General features: G+C 43.8%; 1 protein-coding gene across 1 annotated transcript; it reads left to right on the forward strand.

Moving 5' to 3' along the window:
- Nucleotides 1–831: 831 nt before the first annotated feature.
- zgc:77784 (uncharacterized protein LOC402947 homolog) lies at nucleotides 832–16323 on the forward strand (the record flags this gene model as incomplete). The annotated part of the gene is made up of 2 exons (XM_038694713.1): nucleotides 832–1158; nucleotides 15832–16323. Coding segments are annotated over 2 exons (347 nt in total), but the record flags the coding sequence as incomplete, so codon positions are not given.
- Nucleotides 16324–16529: the final 206 nt, after the last annotated feature.

Raw genomic sequence — 16529 nt, forward strand, 5'->3', positions numbered from 1 at the left:
ATGCGTGTGTGGCTTACAACACCTTATCTCCGTGGTTAAGACCTGGTCACGAAGACACACACTGCACTCTGACTTGGGGAGCATTATCTTAGCTGCCAGATTCCCTGAGCTCACCCACTGCAAGTCCCAATAAAAAAGAGTGGGCCATGGTTTTGAGCCACAGGGGATTAGCATTTGACATTAGTCTGGACCCCCATCATTCATATTCACATCACATATAAAACAGTTGTACTTGTTTGCACCCTAAAGAAAGCCAAATATGTAATTTGGGTGTCTGTATACTTAGTAGGTAAGCTGACTATATGCCTCCATTCACTCTTCACCCATGGGTCCAATTACCCACAAGCCCTTGCATATAGGGTTGAGATGACCAGATGGCTGTCTTTTGACTGGCCTTTTGTTGTGATTAAAGGTCCAATATATGTTGTTTTTTTACATGCTTCTAACCCAGCTTTAGTAACTATTAGTTAAGTTCTTCCATCCATTTTCCATTGCTTATCCCCATCTGGGTAGCGTGGCAGCAAATTAAGTAAAATAACTTGTATGTCCTTCTCCCCAACAGTGCTGATTTGGCACCTGAATTTGAGTTTTTGGTTGTATGTAGATCAAAGGTTGTCACATTAGCCCTGCTAGATGGGGAATGTAATCATGTTGTGTTTTTAATTTAATCTCTACCTTTTCCCTATTTACGTAGTGTACCTGCTGACTATCATGTTAATAGATGGGGCTATTGATTTTAGAATCTCTATTAATATTAAAATATTGAGCTGAAACGATGCTAAAAGTCTATGTTTTTCGTCTATGATTGATTTGCATCTCTTTCTCCTCCAGGATCCCGTCTGCGCCAGGAGGACTCCCCACCCCGGATCGTGGAGCACCCATCTGACCTGATTGTCTCCAAAGGGGAGCCCGCCACTCTCAACTGTAAAGCAGAGGGGCGGCCAACCCCAACAGTGGAGTGGTACAAGGATGGAGAGCGAGTGGAAACGGACAAAGATGACCCTCGTTCTCACCGCATGCTGCTGCCCAGTGGCTCTCTTTTCTTCCTTCGCATAGTTCATGGACGGCGGAGCAAACCAGATGAGGGAGCCTATGTCTGCGTGGCCCGGAACTACCTGGGGGAGGCTGTCAGCCGTAATGCATCTTTGGAAGTAGCATGTGAGTCAAAACTCTTCTTAATATCTCCTCTTTGCGCATTGCTTAGATTTTTTTGCACAAGTCCTTTTGCTAGATGAAGAAAAGTCTTGATCTTGCTGCTTCCATATATTGAAAATAATTTTATATTCAGCACAAGAAAATTGAGAGAGAATATTTCCTGTCAACATTATGCAATCTTTTTTTATATACATAATGGAAAATGAAATGGTTCTTACTGTAGGGAATAGAGTTCATTCCATCTTGCTTTGGTGTTCTCTGTTTGCACACTGTAATAATTTACTGTAGGTCTATAAGGGACAATTAAGCTCCCAGTCTCACTACATGTGATTTTGGGGGGATAATGAGTTGTGCAGAATGAGTTTTTCAACACAGGACATGAGATAAATTTTATATATTTTTACCTCAAGAACATTTTATTGAAGTTTGCAGACCTTTGACTTGGACATAAAGCTACTGTCAAACTAAATGAGACAGACATGATGGCATAGCAGGCATGGGTCTCTCTAAGGTGGGTGGGGTAGAACGTCATGCACAGATCAAAATCCTGACGGACATTTGACACAGGCTGCCTGGACTGTGTTGGTGAACACTGACAGGCAGAACCTGAGCTGTGGATGAAATTACCTTTGAAGATGAGCCTCCCCCCAAGGAGGCTCAGGCTGGGCTTCCTATGGAGCAGCTCCGAGGCACCTCAACTGCACATAAGGCGGAGCGGAAAGTCTCCATGTCTTTATGATGTTTTTACTCATTGTAATTTTAGGTAAAAAAAGACTGTGTTACAGACAAGGGCTATTTTCATGAGACATAATCCTGCTATAATATGTATGTTTAGTGATTTTCACATTTTTTAGATGCTTCCCTTGATTTGTGTTATTTAACATGGATGGGAGACTTTGAGATTTCAAACCATAAGTGACGTGAACTTTAGGCATTGTAAAGTTAGTGAAATTAACTTCTATTAATTTTCAATTTAACAAGATGCTACTCTCCCATTCTCCTTAGTAAACAGAAAACAACATTTTGCTTATTAAAGGTTTGACAATATTCTGAGCAGAAATAATATTTCCCTCGTAGTAGGAGTGACCTGTAACTGTATTTCTAAGGTGATTACAATGATAAGTGGTAGTAGGATGGGTAGTGGGTGGTTTGTGATCTTTGGGAAATGGACTTTGTGTGTTGAGAGGAGGGGGTTGCTCTCCGCCTCTGATCCTGTCCCCTGTCTTCCCGAGGGCTTTTCAGCAGCCCCCAGGTGCTAACTGCATGACAGCAGCTTGATCTATCGATTGCTGTAAGGGGGCTCTCCCACTCTAAATGAAAATTCATGAAAAATTTATGAAGTCTCCAGATTATTTTATTTTCCCCTTCTCATACTGTTTCTTATCCTTTATTTTCAGTACACTCTCTCTACCTCACTCATGTAATATGAGTTGAGCAGCAGTGGGGATTGAATAGAGGCATTGACTGCTTGAATGGCTTAAATGTGACGGGTGAGAGGTCAGGAGGCCTGGAGACATGGGGATAGGACAGAGCTAGGAAGGTGAAGAAATAAGAAGACACCTTTAATGGGTAATACTAGTGATACTGGGATTGAGAGATAGCGGTTCGGACCAAAGCCACAGGCCACACTCTTTATAAAAAAACACAAATACAGAACTGTACCTTGTACATAGCTGTCCCATTGTCAGGCAACACACTGTCCTGGCCAAAAACCTTTTATCCAGATACCTTACTGTAGACAAAAATACATGTAGTGCGTGGCTTGTTGCCCTGGGCTAATTTACTAGTCACTTTGCAGACACCAAGATAGAGATATAAACAACTGTGTAACATCTTGGTAATTAATACGCCTTCTAACTGGATTTTCTGGATCTTTTTTCATCTTCTACCTTTGTTCTACATCAATAAGCCCAACCAGGACCATCTTTGGGCACAGAAATAAGTTTTTGCCAAGGGTGCAAGTGTTACCAGAGGAACACTAACGGGGAGGGATGAAATTAATCAAAATGAGTCCTTGTCTACATTTACTTGTTTGTCAAAAATCGTAAGATCTCCTGTCACAGATCTTCCAGTTCCATTTATGGATAAACCCATGTTGGCACTACACTACCTCACACAGTTTTGCTTAAATTGACCTGACCCAACTTCACGGTTTAAAAATGACAGCAGTGTTGGCCTGACCGAGATGGAGTGGGTATAGGAAGCGGTTTTGTAGGTGGGTCAAGTGCAGTTCAACAGAGTCTACTATGTTACTTGATTATGATGAAGTAGAACAGTGTTGATATGAATCAATTGATCATGAGCGGATCAAAGCCTTCTGAGGCACTTCATAGAAAATGGACGGGATGAGGAGTAAGAAATATGCACATGGGGTATTATAATAACACATTAGTGACTTGTTGCAAGTTTAATGGATATTTAGTAGGAATTTCCTGAAGCTGATCTGCAGGACTGGTGTCTGAACCAATCAAGTGTCCGGCCTCGGGCACCAGAACGAATAGAATCAGTGCAGCACTTGTCTAATGTAGCGCCATTGTTCTTTTGCCACAGTGTTATTTTCATTATTTGAATGCACCCTCTCTCATGCTCCATCTCTCTTAAATATAGTAGTTTTCATCTGTCTTTAAGTGTAGTTAATAAATCAATTAATATGTCCCACTTCTTTGTGAAATATATATTTAAACAGTAAGTATTTTTAACAACAAAAATGAAGTTATGATCAATTATATACTGTGTAAAAATACCTCACTGACATAAAGATATGACCATCTGCAGTGTTTTCTTTTTGTATTTTTTGTTTTCCTATCGTAGATCCCAAAGGGGGAGGGTCATTTTGTGGAGCACTCCATGCCCAGCTTGTTTTGGGCCCAGGGCTTTCTCAGCTTTCTCTTTCAGCCAGGTCTTTAGGGGGACTGGGGCAGAAGGGGGTGGGGTGCTAAATCCCACCGCATTGGCTTACTGCAGTGATTAGCTTTATCAGGTCCTGACATCCGTCTAGTGATTGTAAAGCCAAAGCTAATCGCACAGGAAAAAGCAGCATTTAAATCTATATCCATGTTGAACTGGGTTTGTGTTAATGATATATCTTGCCCCCACCCCCCGCCTTTCACCTTCCTCTGTCTCCCTCCCTCCCTCATATTGAACACACCTTTGCCCCCCTTCCGTTCACGAGTGGTTGAGCAGAACCCTGGTGAGATAATTGAATTGCAGCTCTGAAACAGATTGAACTCAGTGTCCAGTGAGCATAGTGGCACTGCTGCATGCTGGACATCAAGCTGGGCAGCACTCACCACTCTCTCTGTTAGATGGGGAAAGGTAGACTGGAGAGGAAGAGGGGGAAGAGGCCTCTGAGAGGTGCCTCTGCATTATTAATGTGGGCCAGATTGAGGGGACTGATGCGGTTACTGGGCTTAGTCTTTTAAACATGTTTCCTTTTAGTGCTGTTAGATGTTGAGCACACATTGTTCACAAATGGGTTGACAAGAGCATGCACTGCCTTATGTTATCAAAGTCCTTGGTGCATGTGCAGAGTTGGAGGTTAATGCTTAGACATCACTTTTCTGCATTTGGGAAAAGATTTCATTATAGCTGTTGTTCACTGTGTTGTACTTCAGAAGATGGAGAACTTGTAAACGTGTTGCCTAGAGGGTGTCTGAGCAGTCTGCTTTGTAATCTTTTTCCTCCTCCCATGCTCTCCACTGACTGCAGGCCGGCTCCATGGCATGGATATGCCGCATATACGAGGAGATGTGCCCCCTTTTCCTTTTTCAGAATAAACTAGGTCAATGAGCAGGTTCATAAATCATTGTGAAGCCTGTGTCAGAAATGCTAGCTGCAGCCACTGCTACTGAATAAATTGCTAGCACTGCAGATATCGGTGTATATGTAAGTGTGACAAGGCACACCTGGGGCGATAGGAAAATGTTAATTAGCCCCATCTTTTCAGGTGGATGGGTAGCACGCGTACGTAGTGCTCTAGATAAAAGCATGTAGGGTGATCAGTTGCACTTTTAATTGAGTGTTGAATGTGACCCAGGTCCTCTGACATGTATGTGATTGTGTGTGTATTAAATGTGTATAATTGTAAGGCGGGAGAGGCATCGCAAGGGAATGAAAACACAGAATCTTGAGGTGTAGATCTGTATCGTTGCTTTGTTCAGTTTGTAACCTTTAAAAATGCAAATGACACAGAAATGAAACAGATGTCTTGGGTTGGTTCTAAATGCCGCTTGGAATGGGATTGGATGACTTTTAAAAAGGTCCTTTGATATCATCTAATGTACCACTTCTGCAATTAAGTGAATCGTTAGGTAGCATTTGGTGCTCGTACAACAAGGTAATTAGCAGGAAAATAGAGTTGGGAGAGGTGTGAGTGGTGAAGAGAGGAGGGAGGGTACCAAGCTGTTCCTGTTGTGTCCAGCATGAGGGGAAGCTAATAAAGGGACAGGCTAGGAGGAGCTGGCCAGGTGGGGAGTCAGGCTGAGCTGCACTGCCAATGCTTTCACAAGCTCATCTTGACTCATTATTGTGTTTCGGAAATGAGAAAATGGAGTGACAAGTGCATAAAAACAACAGACACTCGTGCAAAAGTGTACACAAACACCTGCCCTCACGCTTGTATAAACCCCAGTAGGCTGAGGTTTCATCTGCGCTGAAGTCCTTGAGAAATAATGAAGGGTAATGAAGGAAGCAGCAACAATGCAACCATTGCAGCACATTAATGATGCACGTTACAGATAGGAAATTAAACACGGGCTCAAAAACTGAGCACAATCTAATTTGTATTTAAATATGTTTTACTCTCACAGTACATCTCAGTGTGTCTGAAGTGAAGTGTGTTTGTGTATTCCCATTAAATTTTTTCTTTGAATGGTATCCTCTGTGTTACTGAACATAGTAAAAGAGACACTCCTGAATGATTTAATGATCCAATAAGTTTTCAGAGAAATCATGTTTTGGCTGTAATTTTGGCATGGCGGATGGGACTTAATACTAAATACACATGAGCCTCTGCCGCTGTTGCCATGGAGAAGAGGCCAGTATAAGCCACCAATCAGAGCAGCAGTGAATTCTAAAAGCTTTGTTGTTACAGAAAAAACATGCCACCATAGTTGCTGAAAAGATGTTATTCTGCTATGTACTTAACCGCATCTTTGCATTTTGATATCAAAGAAAAAATGATCTGAATGACTATTGCTATTGGTTAATTATTCAGCACTACTGAGATTTCTTGCTGAAAGTGGCCAAGTTCAGTGCAGAAAGAAGCAGTTACATGACAGAGGAAAAGCGAAAAGTATGGATGCAGAAAAGGTGAGAGTGTTGTCCTGTGATAAGAGAGATGGTGAGGGCAGGCAAGGGTGTGAGAAATATCTTCCCCTGATAAACTGTGAGAGAAGAAAAATCCCTGATTAAATGTGTCAGCTCTGTGTCTGTGCTGCTGCAGTTTGCTGACCTCTGTAAAGAGGTGTTGTTATCTATTGGGATTTACTCACACAATGCCCCCCCCCCCCCCCACACACACACACACACACACACACACTCATGCAGTTGTTGCCAACCATATACAGCAGCATGCAGATTGCTCTCTCATTTATCAGCCACAGATGGCCACAGAAAATGTGGAGTTCCCTCCACCTCTCAACTCCCATGGAAAAAGACTGGCCTGCAGTAATGGAACAGAAATTTGGAAAACTCTCACATGGAGATAAATCATAGGAATACACTGCAGTCTCTACCAGCACTCTAACCTTTCACTGTCACACAAACAAGCACATTCATACACGCACATAATATGTCCTGAGACTGCACTTTTACTATCCTCGGCAGACCTTGTGTCCCAGCTCTGACCTCCCCAACTCCACCAAGGGAAATAGACTCTCTGTGTTAGCTTCTTACCTTCAGTGAAAGTGAATATAGTGCTGAAGATGGGAAATATAGCATACCTAGACCGTGGCACTCTATGGCTGAATAATGACCGCAATAATGGAGTAGTGCAGTAAGAGCCGAGGACAAAGAGGGAAAGTGTGATGAGAAGATGCAGGAAGTTGGCAAAGAGATCGAGGGTTTGAGGAGATTTGAGGAGAAGTTTGGGATGACCTTTTGACCATCTTTCTCAGCCCTTTCTCATTCTCTTTCTCTCCTGTTTTCTCACTCTTCACTTCTCTACTTCCTCCATTGTGTCTCCTTCGAGTGTATAAACTGGATTAAACAAGAGTGTGGCGTTCCGTCATGGATGCCAAGGCCCGTCAGCAGAGGAGTGAGCCGTCAAGCAAAGAATGCTGAGCCAGCCACTTCTCACGCCCATTAGTGCCCAGCAAGATGAAGCACCCGTCGCACCGGATTTTGTTGTGTTTCTTTTATACACCCTACTCTCACTCCTTCACACTCTCCCTCTTTCTCTCCTTATAGTGACACTGTTATTGATGGCCTCTTCACTCTGACAATACAGAGCTATAGCTTTGTCTCTCCTGCCTGGCTGTGCTTTGCCTTCTCTGTTCTCGTTCTCCTTGCTTCCTCCACCCCCATTCGTCTCATCACCCATGCTTCACACTGTGGGTGCTCACTCTGCAGTGACTGAAAAATAAATCTCTGCATTAACATTGGGTCCCTAAATTGTACAAGCGTGGCAGCATTGTTGTAAAACGTAAGCACCTTCAGACAAGCATGTTCTAGAAAATGAACTTACCCTGCCTTGCCGCTTTGTTTACTCTCATCAGACAGTTTGAGATGTAGACTGAGCTGTAAATTATTGAGATCTGTCTTCAGGCTGATTATTGATCAGCCTTAAAACACAGACAGGCTCAGAGGCTCCTGTGTTCATGGATGGAATGCACTTTGATTTATGTTTTAATATTGACTTATATATTTAATTTATTCAAGCCCTGTGTAGCTTGCAGTTTTCAGTAAGCAAAATTAATTTGATGACCATCGAAATATCTTCCAGAATATCCATTGCTTTATAAGTCTGTTAATCCGTTCTTCAGGCTGTGTGTAGATAACCTTACATGTGGGGTTTCCAAGTCTATGTCAAATTGTTCCACAGGTGTGACATTTACTAGCAGATAGATGAATATGCCTGACACCACTCTATTTGCTGTCAGGTGGGCGAAGGGACAAGTGAGTGATAATAATATTAATGGAAAAATGTGACCCTGAGAGAAATCCCTATAGACTGCTACGTTCTGAGGCTGGCTTGCCATTGAGTCCAGCCAGGATTGGATCCTCTGACCCCTGGAGAACCCTTTGCCCTGTCCTATCCACCCCAGATCTCTGTCAAACCATAATTCCTTAACCCAGCGCTCCCCTCCAATGAATGTGTCCCTGTAGTGACTGACCTCCCCCCCCCCACCTTCCTCTCTCTCTCTCTCTCTGCCAGAGATGGTAATCCATCATATGGAGCTAGGGAGGAGGTGACAGAATGGAGGGCCGAAGTTCAGGCGCTAGCTGATATGGGTTTGAATCGAATGTCGCTGAAATTGATTCACCCTCTGGTGTGGTGAATGGTGTGTTATTTCTGCACTGATATTCCTGGTTCAAATGCCCATTATTTCCTTGGTTACTTTCACACACACCCTTAAACACACATTCATTCACACGCATACATGCCTTTGCGCAACACTGTGGAGTGCACAATATTGCTGGGGATTGATCTTGAGGAAGGGTAAGGACTCAGGACCAGATTCATGATTCAGTCTGTTTATTTTGGGTTACGACTGTCACACTACACACTGGCAGTCTGATGGATATATTTTGTTGGAAGCTGTTGTGCACACACAATTACCCAACTGCACAAGCACACACACAAATGCTTGAAGTAAATGGCTTTTGTGGCTGTTTTTCTAGTTGTGCAGTCATTAAGGAAGGACAGTCCCTCCTTAAAGTAGCCCGATGGGAACTTAGGAGACACAGAATTTCAGCTTCATTAGGTTCTCAACTGAACTGTGTGGATAGGTAGGAAGTAGGGAAGGGGCGGGGGGACATGGGAAACAAATTCGAAACTGGCTCTAAGAGTTCATTGAATCCAATTTTGGCTGCGTAGTGATTTTGAGAAAAACGCATCACCAGGACCTCTTTTTTCTCAATGTAACTTGGTTTATGTTGACTTATTATTTAGTAATTATTTATTCTTTTCTTTTTCTCCAGCTGTTTTTCTTAAACCGTTACCAGGCTTTATTTGGCCCTGGGCCATGGCAGAGTTATCGTGGGTCCGGATGTGTTATGACTTGGTGATCTCCCGATGGCGTGGACAGAGATTGTGTTTGGCTTGGATTACATTTGCTGTAAGGGACACCTATCAGCCACCAGAGCCCTCAACAGCTGCAGACCAGAGTTGAAACCAGATCTCCCTCCCTCTATCACTCTATTTCTTTTTTCCCCCATTTTCCTTCCCCTCCCTCTCTCCTTTCCTTTCCTGCTGTTTGAAAGTGATACTCAAAGCATTTTGATCACTTTCAAAAGTGAAGGGAGACAAGATCAAGTGTTTAAGAGTGTGGTTTTTAAGACAGCTGTGGTTCCATTCCATTTTACTGCCTGACCTTTTCATGACTGTGCCGTTGCATCCATTGGGCATATCAGCAGAGGAATTTGGGCTGCTGTGCCTAGTTGAAGGTGACCTTGTGTGTTGCAGAGTAAATGGCTTCCATTTCGAAGTGGAGTGTGTCCTAACTGCTGCTTCTGCCTGTTAGACTGCTCTGGGATCAGTCCCAGGCTTGGCCGAGGTGAAGGAGGGGACAAAGAAGTTTGATGATGTTCACTCAGCAGCTACCAGTTCACTGCAAGAGCTGTTACCTCGCCTCCATTGAGAAATAAATGTCAAAGGTTCTCAGCTTCAGGACCAGCATGTGATTTCATAGAGGGAAACGGGCTTTCTCACTTATGTGTAATGCAGTGTGACCAGGTGCAGAGAGATGACATCACATGGTGAATGAGACTGGGAGCTGTGGTATGTACGGCCACCTGCTTCTGCAGCTGGGAGGATGATTAGCAGCTAGCCAGGCTGATTATTAACCAGCCAGACACTCATCCAGCCAAACGGACAGACAGACAGTCCTGGACACTGACAGACATTGCGCATTGCCAGATATGAGCTTGCACATTGGTTGGCACAGTAGAGACCAGACAGACTCGCCCAGACCACTTAAGCACTAGCATGGCCAAAGGCCAACTGAATAGAAATCAGAACACCCTATTCAAATGCAAAGCTGAACCTTATCTCAGTGCCTCTTGCTGCTGGCCCTCATGCTCTACAATGTCCAGGGCAAAGCTATTAACGGACATGTAGGTGACTTCCATGTTTGCCTGTGTTTCATTTTGTGTGTGTGTTTAGATAGGTATATATGCACAGTCGTCTGTATGTTTCTCTTTGCTTTCTGTGTCGATGAGAAATTCAGGAAGAAATTCTAAGAAATCAAGTTAGTGTATTTCTAATGATTACTGTTGATGTATTAGTCAACTCAATAATGCATACACAACAGTACCCACCACCTAGTGAGACAGAAATGAAGGTAGTGAATCATCTTAAGCGTGGCTATAATTGCAGGGATTTGTCTTGGATCCACGGAGATCTTCTTATTCCACAGGAAATGAAATCTAACGACACTGAGTGATCACCAGGGGGTGTGTGGCTAACTGATGAGCGCGCTCATTTGACTCCAGCGATCTTTAAAAGCCATTAACGCTCTCCTGTTTCATGCACAAATTAGGCTTCCATGCACACAGGCACAGAGGCACAGCAGCACATAGACGTTTGGAACTCGTACACAAGACAGGATTTGTACCCACACACGTACACACATTTTGTAACAGGCTCCAAACTCCCTTCTTGTCGTCCAACTTGCACAATGCTCGTTTGCCCATTTGAAGCCTAAATGGCACAGTAAGGGAAAAATGAACCCCAAGACACCCCGTTGTAATGGAGCTGAAAGAACAGCTTAATTGGCCAACATAAGCCATGCCCAGGAATTAACTGTGAAATTTACATGTTGGCTTTTTCTAGTCTTTCTTTTAAAGGTCCCTGTGGTGTTCATGTGGAACACATGAATTACATCTCCGACACTTCATGAATATCGATTTGGCTGCTGTTGCTGTGCAAGAGGTTATGGAAAACAGTATTATTCAAAACATGATGAGTGGGATACATCTGCAATTAGTCGGTTGTTAGTTGATGGAACTAATGTGTTATTAGTTAAATTAGTTAAAACTGTTTTCAGTAATTCACTTATCCTTTTATACACAACCTTGTTCTGTGACAAGAATCCCGGACATTAAAATAAACAATAATTTAGAAATATTGTGGATATGTCGGTACTTGTTTCCGCGATCCCGTGACAACTAATCTGAGGTTATGGTACATTGCTCTTATCAGATTATCAGACTCCAAGCAGAAGGGAGTTGTCCACATGATTTAGCTCTATTCACAGCAATACAGGAGGGTAATAGGCCAGTTATACCTCTGGGTCAAGATAGGCTGACCTTTGGTCAGCCCTGGATTTGACCTCCCGACTGATCATCGATTGACCATCATCTGACCCCATGGCTTGATAACAGAGCTGCATATGAGTGCATTTGGCAGTCTGGAGAACATCTCTAGCACACACTGATAATACAGTTACCCGAGTGTTATTGGGAGATGTATGAAACGGGAAACAGCCCGGGAAGGCAGGGTTATTCCTGTGTCAGAGGAAGAAAAGCACAGATAATGCAATTACTGGCTAGGGGATATGAGCATATGTCAGTTTATTCATTCTTATACTACTCAAGTTCTGTTGTTACTGCAATAACCACAATTTAAGCCCAGGTTGGTATTCTGACATCTATGAACCTTTACACCCTTTGTTTATCATGTTTTATCAATTTACATTACAAAGGGCCTTTTCTGCTTTGTATGACATTTTTTTGAAACTCAACCTTGCACGATCTTTCTAGATTTGCTGAGTGCTAGACCAGATTCTGCTATCTCTCCTCAGCATCTTGCCTCTCTTCTACCCCCATCCCTCCTCCATTTCTCCCTTATCCCCTAAATTGCTGTTCCCTAACTGGCTGATAACAATTTCAGCCCAGCAGCCAAAACACCCATCCCTATCCCCACCCCTTGCTAAGAAAAATCAAATAGCAACCTAGTGACTGACTGCTAATAAAATTAGCGGCATTTCTCATAAACCTTAATAAGACTGGACTCGATAAAGGATGCCGATGAGGGCAGGAGACAGCAATGGGATTCAGAAGAAAAGGGAGGGGGATATATTATTCATCTCAAAAATCACACAGCGGTGCCAACTGGGGTGTTGATTGTCATAAATATTCTTGGACCTTCAATTTTTACCCACATGCCCCACCCCCACCTCACCCTGCAAGATCATCTCACCTCCTCTGACTGCATCTATGTGCCAACAACATCACCCTCAGTCCTCTCTCTCTGTGTCTGTCTCTTTTCTCACACACAGCAGGGGGATGGTTGGCCCAAGAACGTGGCATCATTAACTTTCTTGAGTGGCAGACGTTAGACGTACAGAGGGCTGGCCTGTCCCACCCCCTGCTGGGTGTCCCTCTACTCCCATCACTCCTTGCTGTCATCCTTCTTGCTTCTTCTCCCCCAAACAGCCATCCACACATTTCATACACTTGATGCTCAGTCAAGGGTGAATGAGAGGATACATATCCAATTTCAACGTCATGGGAGTTTATACAGTATGTATTCATGTATATGTATGGTGTTGGTGGTAAATTTGTCTACATTCATTCTACAAGTGTCTGACTTTTTAACTGCTGTGACTCATTATAAAAATGTGGACAGTCCACTACTATACAGTGTCAAGCGTTTTTGTTGTTACCACCAGTGTGGCACGTGCTGATGAGCTCCCTGTGGCGCAACGCCCTGTCTCATTAATCAGAAGCCCTGTGCTGGAGCCCTGACAACCCACAACCTGGTGGCCTACCACCTCCCCTCATGTATACTGGGAGGGCTCTACACCATTATCTTCTCACAGGAAAAAGAAAACACAGCAGTGACAGCTGGCAGTGGTCATTTCAACCTGCCCCCTTTTATAATTGAAAATCCTCATTTCACATATCCCCCACCAAGCTTTTTGGCTTTCTCTCGTCTCAGGTTCACAAGTTTTGAATCGCTGGGGCAAAGGTCAGTGGATTTCCCAGGTCGTCACGGCAACTCTCAACAAGATCAGATGTCAAGAGAGTTGGCTGACCATGATGAAGGCAAGCAGAGAGCTCTGCTTGGCCGACCACTTCCTTCTGGAGAGCAGAGGAAGATGGGCAGAAGGAGAGACCAGTCTTTTTGCTAAGCATACTCTCTCCCTCTTCCTTGGCTTCGGTTTGTGTCTGGAGTGATGAGGGTTGTGGCAGAGGGATATTTAGGCTTTCATGGCGGAGTGTTTAGGGCTTGATGGGGTCCAAGTCAAGCTTGTACTGTGGGGTGCTGGGGCTCAGAGCGGTGGCATGGTCTAGATGTGTCATGAGCATGTAGCTGAGCTGTCACTTGTCTCTAATTGGCTTAGATCAGCCGACGAGAGGCTCAAAGCTCACTGACCTACCCTCTCTCTCGTTCTCTGTCTCTCTCTCTCTCTCTCTCTCTTTATACTTCTCTCATTAGCTTTTGTCTCTCTGCCAACCTATGACAATGGTCTCCACATGGTTCTTTCCATTGGGTCGTTCCAGCAGGCCTGTCATTCTCTGCCTGCATATATGTCCTTTTGTGGGATGGGGGGGTTCACAAGGAGCAAGCCACTAGAGTGATGAGAAAGGATGCATGGGGCAGCTTGATCTAATCCTGATTGGACACCTGATTGATCTGGGCCCCAGGGTCATCACAGGGTCAATACACGGACTGGTGATAACATGGTTCACTTTAGGGAATAAACGCGGAACATTCACATGCCATTACATCTCCAAACAACAATTCATATTATTCGTATCCACCATTACAGTAAAATATGTATTCTAGTGCCTCATTTACCAGTGCTGCAATCAGTCAGCCATTCTGAATCTGCCAGAATCTGCCAGAACTGCCCCTCCTTGGGCAGTGTAGGATTTACGATGTGCTACAAGGGTTCAGGGAATGACCCTCTAGTGTACATCCCTGATTATGTTCTAATTGGATGGGGTGACCTTTCTTCACTGTACTTTTCAAGCGTATTTGGTCCTTGGGGGTGGGAACAGATTAAAAAGCAGCAGGGGTGGGCTGATCGATGTGTGCTGTGGTTGCTATGGCTGTGGATGGACAGTGACAGGCAGAGGGACAGCAGCATATGAGTCCACAGCTGTTGAATGGGAAGGGATGTACAGACTGATAAATGGGTGCTGGCCACAGCCAGGTTGACTGATTGCTACATTCTGGTACATCATCCCTTGTAATGTCTGGAAAACTTATGTGATTGAGTGCTGGGGAAGGTGAATTGTTTGGTTTTTGTATGCATTATTGTTGGACAATTATTTTCCAACCAGCCAACACCAGCCCAACAACCGGCGATTGCAGATGTATTCACACGTGTATAGTTGTGTGGGCCCCAGTATTTTATTTTTTATTTTTGCTTTGCATTCATGTAAGGCACTGACACAGTGCACACAAAGCTTCCAGTATTTATTTATTTATTTATTTGTGTCAATATGAAATACGCTTTGCTTTTCTTTGTAGCCCGAATGAGTTGAAGTGTGGTGAATGGGTTTTTTTGGTGCATTGACTGGTGGATCCTATTTTGACGGAGTATGAAGCTGGAACTAATTCCTGCATATTTATTTGGCTTGGTTTAAGCAAGCTAAGCACTAACCCTACTTAATATTCCAGGGCATGCTAAAAGGAACAGCCTATTGGTAATAGCAAAACAGCCTCATACAGCCTTTGGAAGATTGTGAGTGGAAACATTCCAGAGCCTCCAAATGTCAAAATAATTTATTTGCTTGCAAATGAACAAATTTAAGGAGCTAGGATTTACTTTTTCAGCTGACTATTGTTATTTTATGTCATTTAGCCTCCAGCTAATATCTGAAAGCCGTTCTAAAATGCTGAGAGGAAATAATCCAGTCAATAACAAATACTGCTATAGTATTGAAAGTGTCTGTTAACTGGATACATCAGCTTGTTTTAATTGTTGTCAAAACATTTCCTTCTTCAGTTCAGTTTTATCTCTCAAAGATGGGCGGCCTTGCTATAAATTGCTTGTCGGGTCTGAGTGTGTCTGTGTATGTACTGTACAGTCTGTGTACTATAGTGTGTACTATAGTATGCACTCCTTGCATGATCGATTTTTCCTCTGCTCTGGTCAGGTTAACTTTATAAACACAGGTCTTTGTGCACCTCTCATTGATATCGTCAACCAAACACCCAACCTCAGTTTGACACCCTTTATCTATATTCTCCCTTCATCCCGTCCAACCTGGACAGAAAAAAGGCAAAAAGATAAAAGAGCATAAGGAGGAAAGAGAGCCTCATCCCCTTCCCCCAGCCATCTCCAACAAGCTCGAGGTGCTTTGTTGTGGACTGCATCTGAAAAGATCGGCTTTAACAACCTAAGCAAATATGAATGAAAAGGCTTGTGAAGGGAGGGCATTGAACCGTCTGTGGAACAGGTGTGTTTTATTACACGCTATTTCTTCCTTGATCTCTAATGCTCTACAGTCACACATTGTGTGTGTGTGTATGTGTTTGTTTATGTGTGTGTTTCTTAGTGGCTGAAGCTCCACTGTAGCGGTGAGCCAGCCCCAGCAGGAGGGCCGCAGTCAACCCTGTGCCATGTGAGAGCTGCAGGGAGTGGGCTAACGAGGTGTCCAGGCAGCTGACTGCTTTGTCCTGCCGCCTGTGAGTGGCGATGGCACAAAGAGTGTCCTGCAGAGAGTCCTGTCTGTTCTTTGTGTCTGCCTTTCTCCACTGCCCAGCACTTTGGAACACAAAAGGAAGGCGTGCGAGGCAGCATTGTGGCATCAGGTGGATGAGGCCTTGTGCCTGTCGCCCATTTACCTCCTCCCCATCCGTCTCTTCTCCAGACCATAAAAAAAGCTTATACTTGAGTCTTGGATGGCTTTGAATTTGTGTCTCATGCAGTTTGTGTATTCCTGTGCTATTTTCACCGAAGCTTTGGCCAATAACTATCATTTTATTAGATTCTCCATCCACTTTCTTGTTCCATCTTGCCTTTCTTTTCTTTCCTCTCCTTTTCACATCATGCTGAAGTGACTGATGATCCAGAGGGCAGGCAGTTCTCTGTCATATGTTTGCTGCTTGTATTTGCTCAGTCTCCCATCTTCCTCTCTTTGCTCTCCTTTCTAATTTATGAACTGCTACACTTGAGTGGGCCTAGCGCCTATTAAAACCAGCATAGCGCCTGTGTTTGTCCTGGCCTTTCCTGCTCCACAGGAAGCTCATCTAG

This window comes from Micropterus salmoides, unplaced genomic scaffold (assembly GCF_014851395.1).
Source record: "Micropterus salmoides isolate LMB-PRFRI ecotype aquatic unplaced genomic scaffold, ASM1485139v1 Ms_hic_scaffold_331, whole genome shotgun sequence".
NCBI classification, from domain to species: Eukaryota; Metazoa; Chordata; class Actinopteri; order Centrarchiformes; family Centrarchidae; genus Micropterus; species Micropterus salmoides.